This window comes from Peromyscus californicus, unplaced genomic scaffold, assembly GCF_007827085.1.
Source record: "Peromyscus californicus insignis strain IS unplaced genomic scaffold, ASM782708v3 Scaffold_6__1_contigs__length_162567912, whole genome shotgun sequence".
Lineage (NCBI taxonomy): Eukaryota > Metazoa > Chordata > Mammalia > Rodentia > Cricetidae > Peromyscus > Peromyscus californicus.
The window spans coordinates 80052005-80071319 of NW_026294584.1; the positions used below are offsets into that span (position 1 = coordinate 80052005).

The 19315-nt window shown below is 38.1% G+C and overlaps 1 protein-coding gene across 3 annotated transcripts in view; it reads left to right on the top strand.

Moving 5' to 3' along the window:
- The window catches only part of Grid2 (glutamate ionotropic receptor delta type subunit 2), a 1427031-nt gene that overhangs the window by 727036 nt on the left and 680680 nt on the right, over positions 1-19315 (top strand). For all 3 annotated transcript variants that reach the window (XM_052719853.1, XM_052719854.1, XM_052719852.1), the window contains exon 4: positions 4118-4323. In XM_052719853.1, coding sequence (XP_052575813.1) covers positions 4118-4323 — 206 coding nt within the window. The remainder of the gene's footprint in view (positions 1-4117; positions 4324-19315) is intronic.

A 19315-nucleotide genomic window follows, 5' to 3' on the forward strand; every position in this document is an offset into this window, starting at 1 on the left:
GATGACTAGAAATGATGTAGAAGGTCATTTTACACCTGAAAATTAAGACTACAGCTTTGGCTGGCGGTGGTGGCGCACACCTTTAATCCCAACACTCAGGAGGCGGAGCCAGGCGCATCGAAGAACTATTTCCCAGACTGTTTTCTCAGGGGTCATCATGGGCTCTGTCAGGAGGATTTCAGAGCTCACCGTAGTGCAATAAGGCTATAAAGTCCCAGAAGCATTTCCAAGTGATTCTGAAATTAAATTCAGTGGATATTAATTTGAAACATGCTGACTTAAAGAATAAAGCATAATTTCTATTGCTGGTACAGGAGATTATCACAAATTTGGAGGGTCAACACAAGTTATAGACCCATAGACTTCTATCTGTCATCAGATCTAAGCATGGTAAATACAAGGTATGGGCAAAGCATGCTCTCTTCTCATAGTTCTGGTGGAGAATCCACTTCCTTTCCTTGTGCGGCTTCCATAGACGCCCACCCACCTTTCTTCACTTCTTCCTCAGATCAATCATCCACATTGCTCCTATCCAAACCTTCACCCCTAGTTGTTTCTTTTCCTATGCTTCTCTTCCAACTTTAGGCCTTCCTGATGATACTGGACTTACGCAAGTTATGAAGTTTACCTTTCTATTTTGATCTCACTGGATGAACTGCCTCAATCCCATCATCAGGCTTGATCCCTCTTTGGAATATAATTTGGTTCATCCACAGATTATAAGGTTTGGGATGTGGGCACTAAGGAAAAGAGATCAGTCTTCTGCTGAGCACACACACCCCTGTGGTGCTCAAAGGAGAATGCCTTTGCCCATAATCCTACGTTTAATTACTCAGTAGATGAATGGTCTTATGTATTTATCTGGTAAGCAAGACTAACAGCAGCTGGAAAACATACTGTAATTAATAAATAGCCCAACTGACAGGTGCAATCAGTCTGGCAGCTCCTTGAGGTCAAGAACCATGTGCTTTTATTTCTGTAACTTTTGGAACTTAGCTCACTGACTAACGAAATCAGAACGAAGATAATGTGGCTGAATAATTGAGATGGTTGATTATGTTCATGTTTAATTAACAAACCCAAAGGCCTACTCTTTCTTTTAATGAATCTTTTATACACAGCTGCTAATAGCATGATTTGGATCTGACTCTTTTCACATGTAGCAGTTGCTGCTCTTAATCAGCTGTATCATCCTCAGATGAAGAAAACACTTATTGCTTGATTCCTCTATAACAGAAATCTACCTTAAGTTGCAAAGTTATGGCCTTGAACTCACAGAGATCCATCTGCCTCTGCCGCCCAAGTGCTGGGATTAAAGGAGTATACCAATATTGCCTTGACAGTGAATAGTTTTAAAGAAACATTTTTATTTCCAAGTGTAGGAATTAAGTTGCACCAATATTTACTGTAAGAATCAAAGTTCAGAGAGTGAGCAATCTGGAGGATCTCAGGTCCTTTTCAATGTACATTTTGTTTTTATATTTTATGTATGTGAATCTTTAACTGATTCAAATAAAAATAGACTAAAACTTTAGAATTCAAAATTAAAATTATGTTCTTAGTTCTGAGATAGACCCGGGCTGTTTTTTAATTCTCTCTCAAGTGATTGTGACTGACACCAAAGTTTTGAGAACACTGCTTTGCGTGTTCATACTCCTGATATTATTTATAGACCTGGGTCTGCTGTGCTTCATTAGGTTGAACCCTGCCCAGGCCACCTGTCAGCATTGTATTGTTAAATATTTCAGACTCGGCTGTTTACCTTCATTATTCCCACACCTCTGTTTCTTGCTCTGCTGTGTCCACTGAGCCTTTTGTCCTTTTCTACTGATAGCTCAGGTTTATAACATAATTAAGAATACAGACTGAAAGGTAAAATGTATACAGACAGAATTATCACAGAGATGAACATATCACTACTGTGAAGTTTTAAAACTGACATCAATCATAAAAGCACAAATTTTAAAAATTAATTTGTAACTTTGCAAACACAAATTTTTATTATGCATAAATATCACTTTCTATGTTGGGAGCTATTTAGTTCTTGTCATATGAGCTTACTTACTGCTTTTAAATTAATTATTTCACTTGAGAGGCAAATTTTGCATGAATGCAATCACACACAATTAGAAATTTTGAGATAAAGTCCTAATTTCATGCCATGGGCACAAAATAAAAAATATAAGTTGTGGACTAGTAAAATTAAATTATTGATAATTATTTTTGACTTGTGTTTTATTTCCTTTACTTAAACATGAAAAGAACACAGAACTTTTGATTTGAAAACTTTTGAGAACTTTTCATATTTGAATTTGATGTATAAATATTTAGAAGGTCACCATACATTCAAAACCTTGGGTAGTAATTTCAAAAATACTTAAGATACATTTTCAATTATTTATACACATGATGCCAACACACCTCCATAGTACTAAAAATAAATTATCTTATCTCCTACTGGATATTTAAATCTAAATATTTGATAATGTAGTTTGTTTTTTGTAAGCATTGAGTGACTTGAGACCCTTGGAAGGAAACATCCCAAAGTATTCTAGTTATATTATGAATGTTGATTTAGTGATATTCATTTGTTATGAATGACAGTATTTTTCACTCTCTTAATTTCACTTTTTAATTATGATCTTCCTTCTAATTGACCTAACATAATTTCTCCACAGTAATGATAGTAACACATTTTGTGATTATGGATTATGATAAATGAAATGAATGGCTTCCATGATATAAGAAATTGGAGGAAAAATAGTGGGGTATGTTTTGTTTATTTTTGAAGCAAAAACAATTTTACTAGAGTTTGAAACAAAAGCTGGAAGGTGGGAAAGCTGTAAATCTGTGCTTATTCAGAGAGGAGGGCTATGGACAGGAAAAACAGAGAAAGACCATGTCTTTGAGTTATGTGTGGAGGTCCTACAAACAGCTACATGGTAAAAGTGAAGAAACAAAAAAAGCCCAAAGTACCAGATAAAACATACTTAGGTGTATCATGAATTCTAAGTATCTTAATACAAACCCGGAGTCAGATAACAGGGTAAAAGCTGAAAGATCAGAGAAGCAGAGCAGCCAGGCACTAGAAAGACTTCTTACCTCTAGGAATCCTCAGACTGAAAAGGCTGAGCTCCTGTCTCCACCCTGCCTCATCACTTCCTCTTTCCACCCAGCTTTATCACTTCCTGTTTCCTTCTTCCAAGTGCTGGTATTAAAGGCATGAGATCCCAAGTGCTGAGATTAAAGGTGTGTGCCACCATTGCCTGGCCTCTAGTGGCAAGCTCCCCACTCTGATCTCCAGGCAAGCTTTGTTAGAGAACAAACAAAATATCACCGCACTTAGGCTCTGTCTGGCATCCAAAAGAAAGAGACAGAAAGGAAGAAAAATAAAGTTATACCTCCTGAAGCTAAAAGGTGGAGAGATGGAACAGGATCCTGGCAGTCCTGTAGTGACTGTACCACACACAGGAGAGGAAACTACATTACCTAATTAAGGGGATAATTATTTCTCTCATCTCTTTCTTTTGGCACTAGGTGAAACTGCCTTCCTTAGGATCGTCTCTCAACCAAGGGGCTCAATTGAATTATCTTTTGTGTAGTTAGAAAAATCAGGACTCTACCCAGGTCAGAGGTAGATTTCATTCATTTGATCAAGAGGAAATAGTTTTCCCTTAATGGGTCTCCATTGCTACTGTAACATTTCTCCCTCTGAAGAGGTAACCTTGATTTACCAAGATAGGCTAAAATTGGATGATAGATATAATCCATTTCCACCATGAAAACCAAGAGATTCAGTACTAAAGCTGTTAACAGACAGAATTAATGTCTAGACTGTTTCTGTTTATTCCTCTTTAATGCTGAAGAAATTATCCATGCTTTATTGAGATGAACCTCTTCTCCACCTCTCTCTACCGTGAACCAATTTTCCCCACTATTTAATTAACTTGGAATGGTAAGTGGATAGAAATACATCCCCTTGTATTAATTCCTGTTTTTACATGTAAAGATATTAATTAAACCAAATCATAAATAAATCTGAGAATTTATGCCTTGTTGAACAAGAAACTGCTCAGAAGTGAAAAGATTTTTTTCTCCTGTGTTGTAATGTTCCTAGATATCCGTGGGATACAGGAGTTTTTGGACAAAGTATCCCAGCAGGGAATGGACGTTGCCCTTCAAAAGGTGGAAAACAACATCAATAAAATGATCACCACCCTCTTTGACACCATGAGGATAGAGGAGTTGAATCGCTACCGAGACACTCTTAGGAGAGCCATCCTTGTTATGAATCCTGCCACAGCCAAATCCTTCATAAGTGAGGTAAGTAAGTATTGTCCTGGGTGGGGCACGGGACAAGAAGCAAATGTTTTGGAATGGACCCCGGAAAGGACATGAAAACAAAAGGAAGAGAGAGAGGATTAACTGCACAACTCTCATTATCACTAATGGAGGACACAGGGTGAATTGCTTGTTCATCTCATTTACCCCATATTGCCCAGCTAATTACAAGAATGTCTGTACTTTTATATTTAGGCACATGGCCAGGACAAGTTTCAGAAATCTTATGGGTTTTCAAAGTGCTGTTGACCTGAATGAATCTAGAAAATTTAGGACTGGATTCACAAGTGTGTAGCTAAGCCTCTCGTGTTGTTGATGTTGTTACTGCAAGTTAAAATTGTATTTCTGAGAAAAGATTTACTAGAATCAGTCTCTGATTGCCAAAGCAAAATGATTCCACAAAACACACCACAGCTCCACTTCTGCTTTGGGAATCTGTACCAAGACAAACAGTTAAGACTCTTTGAAACTCTGCAGTGCGGGCCACTCAGCATAATGTGATGTCATGTCTGCAAATGTTAATTGTATCTGTTAATGTGGCTAGATGTAATGAGATTTGGTAAAAGTACTAGTGAGATTGTAGTGATTCAGATAGTCTTTCTGTATCCTAAAATGTTTGTGATTGATTTGCAATAGATCCTTGCCTTTTTTTTTTTTTTTTAACCTTAGTTAAGTGTATAATTTCACTTAAACGATAGAATTGCTCATTTCATTACATACTTTCACATACTGTTTTTAGCTTTGTGGGCTTTAATTGTGTATTTTTTCCCTTCATTTTCCTATATTTATTTCATTAACTATTTACACTCAGTGTAAGATTTCAACTTAGAATGTGTTCTTTGATACTATATAATTTGGTGCCTATTAAGGATTTTGAAACTTTAAATTCTGGACAACTAATACCAGTTGATTTTCATGTAGATTTTGCTATGTGAATTTAAACACAAACGAGAACTTTGACCTTGGGTTTAACAAATGATGAATTCCCAATGAAGACTAGACTTTTCTGTAACAGAAAAACATGTCCTGTTTTATAGTTGGCCCTTTGATTCATGTGTTATTCACCTTTTCCGTCTGTGACAAAGTGTCTGAGGAAAAGAACCTTAGAGCATGAAGGATCAGTTGGTCTCCCAGTTCTAGAGGTGTTCAATCCATGAGCTCTAGGCCTGAGGGAAGCTGAGCTCCATGTTTGGGCACAGGTAGTCGAAGAAATCTGCTCATATCATCATGAGCAGGAAGCAGGAAGGCCCAGAAACAAGCTTAGGAAAAGGTGTAGTCTCCAATAAAATTCTCCTCTGTGACCTTCAAAGTTGCATAACAAAATCTGTTAATAGATTGTTATAACAAAATGTATTAACAGTTAACATCAAATATTTCCTCCCATTAGATCCCAGCTTGAAAAGTTTCTTTTTCTGGCAATAATGCCACCAAAGAAGGGTCCAGGATTAATCCAATGATGAAGTAAAGCCCACACTGCATGATCATTCCCCTTCTGAACATTGCATTTAGGACTAAGTATTCGGTTAAATCAGCCTCAAGGGACACTTTAAATGCAAACTGCAGCATTTCAAAAGTATGAAGTCTTCTAGAAAATTGACAGAGAGTATATAGAGGCATAAAATATAAACTGGAATAATGAATAACAATGTTGAAGTATCTCTGGTATTTCTGTCCAGGGTGATCAGAGATTTTATGAACAAGGCATACTTGATACTTTATAACGTGGGTATAAATTCACAGGGAGAAACCCTAGAAAAGATATATTAAGTTCATCTGAGATCCATTATGGTCACATTTTACATGGATATTATTTAATGTTTTGAGACTCCATTTGATCATCAAAGAAATGAGATTATGTTGATTTCAATATATGAAGTGTATAATACAAATTAATAAAGTTATATCATAGTAAGCCTCCAAAAGTACCTGGTGAGATCTGACAACCAGGAAATGTTAAAAAAAAAAAAATAGTAATGTCGCTGGGCGGTGGTGGCACACACCTTTAATCTCAGCACTTGAGGAGGCAGAGGCAGTCAGATTTCTGTGAGTTCGAGTCCAGCCTGGGCTACAGAGTGAGTTCCAAGAAAGGCTCCAAAGCTACACAGAGAAACCCTGTCTCAAAAACAACAACAACAACCAAATATAGTAATATCTAGAATTTATTTCTTTTCTATTACGTACTAGTCTGGCATACAACAAATACTTAAACATGCCTCCTAAATTGAAAAATGACATGAAGATGAACAATGACAAAGGACTTGATTACAGTTAGGCATATATTAGGAGAAGGGCTTGCAAATCATGAACTGGAAAGGGGTGGCATGCTCAGGACATGTGCTATGCATATTGCATAGATGGGGAGACGAGGGGAACAATAGCTCTCCTCTGGGAGAAGAAGTAAAGACCTCTATGGCCCTGGTGGTTGTGGGACATATGACCAAATGAGTAAGAGTCACTTAGTGGCAATTGTCAAAGTTCCAATACCTGGGAACTGGGAATCACAAAATGAGAGCATTTTAAATTGGGTCCCAGGAGACTGTGGTGTAGTATTAGTTTGCTAGAGGTTCACTAACCAAATATGATTTCCTCCAACAATGCAAATAGACTACCTCACAGTCTGAGGTCTACATGTACCAAACCAATGTACTGACAGTCTGACTTCATTCTGAGAGCTCTTTGCAATATTGCCAGCCTTCTTTCTGGGGTAGAAATGTCTGTATTTTCCTCGTGTTCCTTGGCATTGTCCTTCTGCATATGTGTCCTGACTTCGGTTTGTGAAGGGAAGCAGGCACTTTGGATTAGGGCTCACCCTAATCACCTCATTTTACCTTGATACAATTTATCGCATAACAGATGTTATTAATGGACATAACTCAATATGACAGAGGAAATAGGCTTGTATCAGTATGACACAACCAGAAAGTGATAGGTTTGAGACTGATACCAAGCAATCTGCCACTAGTGTACTTCATGGAGGTTTCCAGAAAGGGTTTAAGTAAGGTCATCACTGAAGTCCATGAGAAAGGGCAAAGCTAAAGCTGTTGGGTTTTTCCCTTTCTTGTTTTTGTTTTTGAATACACATAGATTTGGCATCTGTTGTATCCTAGACATTCTCCTAGACACTAATGAGCCGATGGCCATGCAGATCTAGGACCTCTCTTCAACCTTCTGGTGCTGTGCAAGGGAAAAGCAGAGAGTAGCCACCTTCAGCGGGATGCAGGCATGGCAGAGCCCACAAATTTGCACCTTGCCACCTTCTAGTCTGGGGCAAGGGAAGAACAGAGAGTAGCCACCTTCCGTGGGGTACAGGCACTGCACATTGCCACCTTGGGAAATGAGAGCCACTCTGTCTTTCTGTAGAGCTGGAGTGTGATAGTGGGAATGTCGACAGAGCTTGTCCTGAGCAGAGTCCTGAAGGAGGTATTCCTTTGGTTGCATATCAGACAAAGGACAGAGGGCATTCTAATCAGCAGGGACACCATGGACAGAAGAAAAACTGGGGGTGGGAGATACAGCAGAGCTGTGAAGAGTCAGGGAAAGAAAATGGACTGGTGTGTTTTGCATGTTCACTTGAAAAGTTGAGTGAAGAAAATGTAAGCATTTTTACACTATGTGATGAATAGCAGAAGCAGAAGATGTTTCATTGTTAAGATGCAACACAATGTATTGTATATATCTTAAACAGTCTTGGGGCATCAACCAGCAAGTAGTGGGGTATAGAAGGGGTGAATGGTAGAAGAACACTGACATGGTGAGGGCCCAGAATTTCTGACCCTTAGCAGAGAAGCTTTGTAGGACCAATGACCTATCATTGCTGATAGGTAGATGAAGTCTGTTCGGACTTAGTTAAAGGAGCTTCTCTGCCCTTGCTGTATTGCTGACAATCAGTTTCAACACCACTCACCATTTTTTTTTTAATTCTTACTTTGATCGGTCTTTGTGATCTTAAATTTCTATAATAATTTAATGCTTTCTTGTTTGTTCGTAAACACACAACATCTTTGCTCATGATTTTTCCTTCGAGAATTCTCTGTTGTCCCTCACTTGGATATATTTTTCCATACCAACACCTCCTTTGTGCAGATGTCTATCCCATAGTCAATCTGAGCAACAGTGAAGGAATGGCAAGGACAATCCCAGACAACTCATTCTCTCCTGCACTCACTGTGCACTCTAGAACATGCCTAGTCCTGCCTGCTTCTCAGCCAGCTGTTCTCAGAGGCCACCATGCTAGGATTCCTCTTTCCTGGAGTGTGTTGACTTCTTTGGGAGGAGACTGACCTGACCATGTCAATGCTGAGGGCAGCTAATTCCACTGTCAGTAGCTTTGCATTCAGAGACTATGTTCAAAATTAATATGCAGTGGAGAAGACAGGCTTAGGTGTAGATATAATTCAGTATAGATATAGCCAACGGTTTTATCAGACAAGAACACAGAGCCGATTCAGAGAAGAAAGCCAAGAGGTCAGGGCCAAGAGCCTCACCCTTCCTGATTCAGGGATCCTCCTCAGCCAAGAGAGCTCTCTGAAAGAGGAGCCCTCCTTCCTGTGTGTCTGTCTCTATATCTCTCTGTTCTGGCTTCTGATTGGTTGTAAACCCAATCATGTGACTGCCTCATCACTGCCTGTATGTACCGCCTTCCAGGTCCTTAAAGGCATACACCACCACTGCCACGCACTTGCTATGGCTCTAATAGCTCTGACCCCCAGGCAACTTTATTTAAAATACCACCACATTTCCCCTTTTCTAATTTAATAAAAAGGAAAAAAAAAGAAAAAGGTTATAACTAACAAAAGAAAAACTACATACAAAAGTACAATAACTATATACAATGTCTAAATAATTTCTAGTCCATTTGTATTTGACAAATTCAGAGAAAATAATTTCATTATTTATCTTATTTTGTTAAGTCCAAAATGTATCTAATTCACTTTCTATCCTAATTAATCTTCAACTATAACTAACTAATCTTCAACTATAACTAACTAACTTTCATTTCTTTATATCCTAATAGTTGGTAATAATAACATTCAAGGATCAGAAAATTGTATTGTTAAATGAACGGTATAAGTACAATTAGAAATATATATATATATAGCATTTTCTAACAATATCAATTCCAATATATATAACTTGTATACAATATAAAGCAATCCAATCCAATGTAAAATACTTAAAACTAGTAATTGTCTTTTTCTTCTTCTTTCTTTCTTTCTCTCTTTTTTTTTTAAAAACAAGAACCTTAAATCTAATCTCCTTTGCTTAGCCTTTTTCCTAACCCTTGACAACAACTTGTAACCAACCCCCTAAACAATGAAAATTATCCCAGACCCAAAACCCATTAAAAAGACCAAAAAACCACCTGCCCCACACCACCTCTTTGGGAATGTGGGCGTCGTATTCTTAAAATTGCTTCCTGCTGGGTATGGGCGAAGTTATCTTTATCCTGAAAGAAAAATTTTAGGTTAATTGTCAAATTCTAGGAAAGGTAACCATATCCTTCATTATCCAGTCTGTGTATAATGCCAAAGTTCAGGGTTTATCTCAAGTCCTTATTCAAGTAGTCTTTGAGACTGGATCATCTCAGCTAGTCATCTCAAAATTACTCTGAGCACCTTGTAGTTCAAAGCTGATCTGTAGATGATGTTTGTCAGCTTAGTGATATTATTATTGTCCACGTGGAATTGTTGTTGTTGTGGGGCCCCAACTTCTTCCTGGAGACTTCAGTTGATGTTAGGCCTGGCCGTGATTTTTCTGCAGAAAACCATACGCCGTTTCACTCTGTTTCCTGGGATAGATGATTTGTCCCTTTTCTTCAGTTGTCTCATTTTCAATTTTCCTCTCTGTCCTTCTGGACCTATACATTCGAGCCATCTTGCACTCTGTTTCACCTGAGATAATGTCCCAATACCTAACAGTTGAACAGCTGAAGAGGCCAAGTTGGATGCCAAAATTCTGGTGCAATTATGGTAATGTCCGCACCTGTGTCTACCAGACCAGGCAACAAAACACCATTTATTTTTATCGATAATTTTGGTCTTTGTTCATTAATAGAAGTTTGCCAAAAAATTTTCTTTATGTTTTCTCCTGAATTTTCTATTCTCTCTGTTTCATCATCCTGACCAGCATGACTTAATCCAATAGGCATTTGGTTATTTAATTGCTCTGAGTAGGGGTTTCCTCTACGACTGCAGGAAAGGTTTGAACTGGATTTGCTATTGGGGCCTGCATGAGGCCCCTCTGGGAGTTTCCCAAAGACTGAGGCAAAGGATTACCCTGTGTGTCCCTTGTTGATCTACATTCGTTGGTCCAGTGTTTTCCCTTACCACACCTTCTGCATACTCCAGAAGGAAGGGACATTCTGTTGCCATTGTTCCTTGAGGAAACATTGTTTCTAGAAATGACCTGTTTACAGTCCCTTCTCAAATGTCCTTGCCTTCCACATCCAAAACATCTAACATTCCTCAAACCTTTTGAAATTGCTTCTCCTACCCACGTATCATCATGCTCATGAGTTTCAACATTAACCGTGTCTCTAATCCAATCTTCCAAAAGTGCAGATCTTGCCTTTAATGGCCTGATTATTGTTTTGCATGCTGCATTCACATTCTCAAAGGCCAAAGTTTCAATTATTATCTTACCAGCTTCTGAATCCGGGACCATTCTCTTTACTGCTGAAGCCAGTCTTTGTAAAAAATCTGTGAAAGATTCTTTTGGGCCTTGTACAACCTTTGTAAATGACTCAGTTTTTTTTCCTGGTTCCTCAACTCTGTCCCATGCATTCAAGGCTGCTGTTCGACATAAAATTAAGGTTTGGACATCATATAAACATTGTGCTGGTGCTGAAGCATATTGACCTTCTCCCATAAGCTGATCCTGGCAGACTTGTATTCCTTTATCCCTCCACTGTTTTTCTATGTTTTTAGCTTCATCCTTGAACCAAGTTAGCCACTGAAGCCTTTGACTGGGTTCCAGAACAGCTTGTGCCACCTCCCGCCAATCCTGTGGTACAATCCTATTATATGTTGACCAAGAGTTTAACATTTGCTTTACATATGGGGAATGCATGCCATAAGATACTATTGCCTTCTTAAACCTTAGTAAATCCAACATTTCGATTGGAGCCCAAATATTTTGTGTAGTCATTTGATCAGGCAACTGCTGTACGGTTACTGGACAAACTAAGGGTGACTGTGTGAAAACAGGCTTTCTTTCTATAACCCTATGATCCAATCTTGAAGCAACTTCACTGTTAGTTTCTTCTGTCTGAGTTTTTACAGGTGTATCAAGTTTTTCTAAAGCTGTCACCCTGGCACTTAAATTGACTATCTTTTTAAATAGTTAAATAAGAATAAATATAGTAATAAAATGCATAATTCTATCAACATTAATCTTCTCATATAACTGTTCCATTGTTAGACTGTCTAAAATTGCAAACAAAGCCCAATTTTCTTCTAATGAACACAGAAAATCCTTTATTTTTTAATGTGGAAAAAAATTTCTCTTTTAAATAGTTTCCTTTAAAATATTGGATAACTAAGTCCTCGTAGAACAGTACAAATCCGAGGGAATTTCAAAACAGCCACCTAGTGTCCGAGGTGTGAATCCAGCTCAGCAGTTAAACGGTTTTTAACGGATTCTTGTCACGTTGGGCACCAAATGTAGATGTAATTCAGTGTAGATGTAGCCAACGGTTTTATCAGACAAGAACACAGAGCCGATTCAGAGAAGAAAGCCAAGAGGTCAGAGCCAAGAGCCTCACCCTTCCTGATTCAGGGATCCTCCTCAGCCAAGAGAGCTCTCTGAAAGAGGAGCCCTCCTTCCTGTGTGTCTGTCTCTATATCTCTCTGTTCTGGCTTCTGATTGGTTGTAAACCCAATCATGTGACTGCCTCATCACTGCCTGTATGTGCTGCCCTCCAGGTCCTTAAAGGCGTACACCACCACTGCCACGCACTTGCTATGGCTCTAATAGCTCTGACCCCCAGGCAACTTTATTTAAAATACCACCACACTTAGGACTAAGTAAATTAAAACAAGAAAAGTTACAGTGAAGGATAGAACTAGCTTTATAAAGAGGTAGGGTAGACACAGATTCAGAGTCTCCATAAGAATTTTGAAAGATGAATAACAATTTGTCAGACCAGCAATGTAGAACAAATCACAGTTCAGACTGTGCAAGCATGTGTGTTAGACAGAGGTAAAAGATATCATTTGTCTGAGGGTTTTCACATTGGAAAATGTTTCCTGCCTTCTGCATCTCTCATTTTGATCATCATTGTCAGAAAGAATAACATTTATAGTTTTTAACTTTTATTTACTTTTAGAATATTCTATAGACTCATATCATTTAAAATGTTAAATCTCTAAAAGAAAAACCACCTGCCACTGATGTTCAGAGACTATTTCCTTCTCTTGAAACAAATAATGTGTCTCCCTTGGCATTTCAGGTGAATTGGCACAAATGCATAAACACACCAAGATCTTTCATTCCCTTTAATGGATACAGTCATATGCTTACTATACATATATTCCCTGTATACTTTTTTCTTAATCACTTTCAAGATATTATTCCATAGGTATCTGTGAAATGTCACTTATAATTTTAGTGGTTTATATAATACCTCATTGCTAGCTGTATTTGTATCTTAATTTCCATTTTAGTCAGCTTATTATCTTGTTTCATTCTTATTCTCTTTATGATATGATAAATGCAAATTGAGTACATCATCCACATCTGCACTACCCATGAACAGAGTTGCAATACATTTCTAAGCCCCATTATTGCTAAGCCATCTATTCTGTGCAGTGTAGGGTCCACAAAGATACTTCACCATCCTCCCACACTCCTGCTCAAACATGCACACCCTTACTCATATAGTGTTAGAAGTACCTGTTTCCGACTTTGCAACAGTAAATGCATTTTTACGTCTTTGCTAAAGTTTATGATACAAGATAAAAATGTGTGAATGTGCTTACCCCTTTATCTTCATAAATTGCATTTATGTCACAACACGATTAAGATACATTTTACTGAACTTTCTCACTCAGCCTCTAGCTTTTCGTTTCCACTATTAATTTTCTTTTATCTTTGTTGGCTACAGCAACTCTGAAGTCTTGTCCTTACTTGAACCTCTCCAGATTCCTGACTGGAAGCTTCCTTCCTCTAGTTCCCATTTCTTCCTCTGTTCCCATCATTCATTTCAGAGCCGATGTGCTGAATCCCATTAACTACAGTGTCCCTCTCTCTCTCTCCTCCCTTTGTGGAATATCTTCAAGTGCCTTCTTAAAAACAAGGGTATACTAAACAGCATTTATTATTTTTATTTTTAAAAAGATACTTGTTCTTGCTGCTGGAGAGATAGTTCTGTGGCTAAGACCACTTTCTGTTCTTACAGAGGATGCAGGTTCAGTTCTTAGCACTCACAGCTGTCATTAACTCCAGTTCCAGGAGAGTTTGACAGCCACTTCTGTCCCTTGGACCCCAGACACACACACGGTGCTCACAGGCACATGCAGGCAAAACATGCATACATATAAAAATTAAAAATAAATCTTCAAAAACATGTTTGTTTTAAATGAAAAATGGGTAATTTGGCTAGTTATGAATGACCATGTTAAATGTCCTGTAATTCAGAACAACACCAGCATTGGCTCACTGTGCTCTGGTGCTCTACTCCTCCAATTAAACAGATGGGACATTTTCTTTTTTCAAAAGATATTGCTAAAGGTTTGCATATGTGACATATTTTGTCTTCACTTTAAAGGAAATACACCAATATTAGTGGTTCTAATTCATGTTTTCAAAATGATCTGCATGCATGTATTTCTGCATGAGAGTTTGTACATGTGAGTGCAGGTGTCCATAGAGGGCAGAAGTGTCTGATCCCTGGAAATTGTAGTTACAGGTGTTTGTGAGTCACCTGATAGGGATGCCTGAAATTGAACTTGGGTTCTCTGCAAGAGCAGTACAAGTTTTTAACTTCTAAGCCATCTCTCCAGGCCTACACCACTTATTGTTGTTGTTGTAGTTGTGGGTTTGGTTTGGTCTGATCTGGTTTGGTTTGGTTTAAAGGAGATAAGCCTATTTTGTTGTTGATTTTTTTGTTTGTTTTTATAAAAGGGTAAAGTCACTTTCAGGGACTTTTGCAAATAAGAGTATATAACACTCAGTCTTTCTTACTCACTGATTATGAGTTTATACATTTGCTACTCACAAGAAATCAATACTAGAGCCACAAAAGTTGCTTTTTCAACAGCCCCTGTTCTTATCTAAAGTCAAACAAAGCCACTTTGCTTATTTGCTTTCCACTCTCAACCTCTAAATAAGCATCCCATCAACAGTCTCTTGAGTACTTTATGAATCGCATGTATGTGCACGTGCGTGTGCATGCCTGTGTGTGTGTGTGTGTGTTTGTGTGTGTGTGTGTCTGAGTCCAGTGCTGAGGTGCTGACTCGTGTCCCTAAACTCAACAGAGCATTGCAATGCTTCTCCAAGAGAATATCTGGGGTCAGGCTTGAGTTATGGTACTGTTTGCCATGAGTTCAGTGTTAACAAACTAACAATATGTAATAGACAAAGTGGCTTCTCCTGGACATGTGTAGACTCGGAACTTATAGGAATGAGGTCCTGTGTTTCTGTTATAAGCAATAAGAGTCACTAACGTAAGAGTCAGTGTTCCAAGGGTCTTACAGGACCCATGGACAGGAGTGACAGGGACCTTCTGCACTCTCATTTCTTTTCCACGATGCACTGCCTCTTACCCTCTGCTTGGCTGGCATGGGTAACTCTGAGAACCTCTGTCTTGCACACAGCACAGAGTGCCTTGCACAGCCACTGCTCCTTCCGGTGGTGTGCAGTCCTCCCCTTCAGCCTCCAGATTCTCAAGAAGCACCATTTCCTCTGCTTCTCACTTTTTTGGTCATTTATGGCAAACATTTTCCTGAGGGCCTCTTTTCCCTGTCAGGTTGCTCTCTTACAGACCTCTCCAGTCTGCACATTTTCGTAGGATTAGGGGAGAGTGCCCTTTAACCGTCTTGAGTTGGATATTCCAAAATGGCACAAACTTCCAGATTCCTAGAGATTTAAGCTTATATACATTAAAAAGGACTTACAAACCATTTTTTTGCCTGGTGTGGTAGTTTATGCCTCTAATCTGAATAAACAGGAGGCAAAGGCAAGTAGATCTCAGGAAGTTCCATCTCAGCCAGGGCTACATGGTGAGACCCTGTCTCACTAATCATAATATATAATTTTATTATTATTTTAAGAACCAATTTTATAATTTTTAAGAAATAGTAAGCTGTGACATCTTGGATTTATAAAATACACCTGCAGTATTTGACAACTTTGTAACTCACAGCTGATAAATTAAAGTTCTATGCAGATGTAGCCACCATGTCATCATTCCCTCCTACAGTATCCAACTCCTTAGCTACTTCAGAAGGATAATTAATGGTTGGGGGGGGAATCAGAGTTTGAAACCAGTAAGCTACTTGTTAGGAGGTCAAAGCGGTACACGCGTATCAGATGCTGAGAGAAGTATTTGTAAAAGTGACTTAGCACATGATGGATAGAAAGGCAAATGCAGCTGGAAGGGGTTGGATGGATTGGGATAATAGGAAAGGGGGAGGAAGAAGAGGTTAGGACTAGGGCAGGATGCCAGCCAAGTCCACTTAGCACCTTAGACTGAGAGAGGCAGATGAGTGATGCTCTGCTCTTGGAGAACAGCGAGGCTTCCAGCTCCATCTCTGCTGTGTGGTACGAGATGGCCTAGGAAGTTAAGCGAGTGTTCAAGGGAAATTCCAACTTAAAAGTATTTCTAAATGAGTTTTAGAAAAGAAATTGCTCACTTACCGTTGTCATTTAATTACTATGGGAAAAAAATAGGCATATGAATTGTGTTTGCCGCTTTTATTGTTTTTTTTCCTGTCCCTGGAGCAATTGTGTGTCACTGAGTTAATCATCCTTCCTTTGAAGTCTTAGACAGTTAACACATTAAATATCTGCAGTTAGTGCTCCACCTCTCATTCAGGAGCTTCAAAGCTTTAACAAAGATTGCAGTTATGTGCAGCTGAGCAAATCCACCTACCGTGGCTTCCAAACAAAAGTCTTGTCTGGGTGTGCCTGGAAATGTCCTTGAAATGAGTATGAGACCAGAGGCGTCTTGTGGTTTGATTTAGGGATGGGCTGAGATGATGTTTTCAGATCAAAGCTTTATATAGGAATAGTGTGTCACTGTTAATTTGTGAGATAAAATCTTGGTAGAAAGAACAACCATTGCTTACATAAACTAAGATGTTTTAACCAAGGTTCTTTTGTTTCCAGTTTCATGAGAAATATCAAAACTCAGGTATGATAGCCCATACCTATAATCCCAGTATTAGAGGGACTGAGGCAGGAGGATGGGTCCATATCTATAATCGCAGTACTGAGGAGACTGAAGCAGGAGAATGGCTATGAGTTTGAGCTAAATTTACATAGTAAAGTTGAGGCCATCCTGGAACAACTTAGTGAGACCTTGACTAAATAATTCAATACTTTAGAAGCAAGAAGATTTATTATGTATGTGACAATGGATATCATTTCCAATTTGGATTTTTCTTTGTCAGAATTTCAGACATGGACCTTAGTGTTACAGAAAGTTCTTTTACTCTACAATAAGAATAATGAAACTTATTCCTTAAACTTGCTTTATAAAATAGTTTTCATTGTATTGTATTATATCTAAGTAATGGAAGAATTTTGATTTGTCAACTAATAAAAGGGAATAGTTCTTTTTTCAAATATACTAGCACCCTTCTAGAAATACGCCCAAGGGAAGATTAAGAAACAAATGAAGGTAACTCATCCAATAGATGTAGAAAGATCTCTAGTCATCAAAACTCTCCACTCAAATTGCTATGATAGTTATTTAACACTATTTAAAGAACTAGTTTTTTTCCGAAAAGAGATTATTTGGAGACGTTAAATTAAAATTTTAAAGATAAATTCATTATAATTACGTTTTTAAAAGAACATTTGATAACAATGTTATTAAAAGATATCCATAGCAGGAAAGCTTAAGAATACGTGTACATAGATTGCTACTGTCCATTTTCTTAATGACTTATGTATAAATAGTACAGCATAAATTATAAGTTTCAGCTCAAAAGGTTTTCATATGACCAGCATCCAGTTAATGGACTTGAACCAACCGAGTGTGTCCATCTTCCCCTCTTGTGTCCCCATGGTTATGACCCTGTTAGGCATGCTGACTTTTCAAAGCATATTCACTTGAGCTTGTTTATAGGCTGTGTGTGAATAGAAGCATGCACTTCATAATGTTTCCCTGCTTTTTTTTCAGCTCAGCTTTGTGTGTGTGAGATTCAGTCATGATGAAGTGGGATAACACCATTCATGTTGATTGACACAAAGCATCATTGTTCTATAATCCACTATCTGCACAACTTCTCTGAAGTATTTTTGCGTTTTGTTCATTACAAACAGTGTTCCTATGAATACATTTTCTGAGTGTATATATTTTTGTAACACAACACTGTAATAAACTGTCTTGTACACTCTCAAAATACTCAGGTGAAATGGGATCAGCAGAACTGTCTTCCCACAAATGAGAAGCTAAAGGAATTCTGTTCAAACATGTGTCTATCTAGATTAAGTAGATGTTTATTTGCATTTTACTTTATATTTTGACCTAAAAATCACTTTCCAAGTTACTGTACTATTTTAAAATGTTTTCATCATGAAATACATTTTTAAGAGTGTTGTTTATTTCCAACTAGCATTTAACTCTATAAAAGAGCATTTAATATGATCTCTAAATATGCCATCTGGAACATGCCATCTGATGGTGAGTATGCCTAATATTTTGGAATATTAAATGAGTGAAGAAGTGAAGAGAATATGTATATATGTGGGGGGACGTATACGTTTGTGTATTTGTGTGTGTGTGTGTGTGTGTGTGTGTGAGAGAGAGAGAGAGAGAGAGAGAGAGAGAGAGAGAGAGAGAGAGAGAGAGAGAGAGAGAGAGAAGTATAACTAATTGGCAGCAAGAAATGAGTCAACTCTAAATGGTGTGAAGTAGCTGTCAGACTATGAGCTGACAGTCAAAACATTTTTCCTCTATTCTGGGCACTGTTTCGAGTTTTATGTTTGCACACTTTATAGTCACCACATGCCTATTCAGCCAATTCAGTGTTTGGTCCCTTTTTACAGATAAGAAATCTGAATCAAACACACATTGTAGGACTACATTTCCTTCAGCAAGTAATAGCCAAACCACATGTGTGCATTTGGGGGTTTTGTTTTGTTTGGGAGGTTGGTGAATATTTTAGACAGTGTCCTATGCACAAAGTTCACAGTACCAAGTACTCATAAATGATTTCGTAGGGTCAGGTATTCCAGTTGCTCCTTTTGTCGTAACAGTCTGGTATGTGCTATGGATGAGAAGGAATGCAACATAGTATTTATTAATGGTCTTGGTGTGTTTGAGGTGGGGGTGTCTAGCTCAGTTGCTAAATGTTTACCTAGAATGCAGCAAGTCTTGGGATTGATCTCCAACATAGCATAGACCTAGTGTGATGGTGCACTTTGTTAATCTCATTAGGGAGAAGACTGAGTCAGGAAGATCATAGCATCTAGAGTTACCTGTGCTTTCTAACAAGACACTTTCTCAAGATCTCTACCGCCCTCCCCCACAAATGAAACTGTGAAATAATGGATGGATTAATTATGACGATTATTCATATATATATATATATATGTATGTATATATATATATATATATATATATATAGTTTCATGCTAGTGACCATTAGCATAGGTAGAAACAGAGTGTTTGAACTGCAGATACCACGTTTTATGCCATGAAGTAACGTGGGAGTGAAAGATTTTAGAATCCCAGTGACTCATGAGATAATACTTCATTGCTAACATGACAAGTTCACTGGATATATTGAACGTGAGCTTGCAGAAC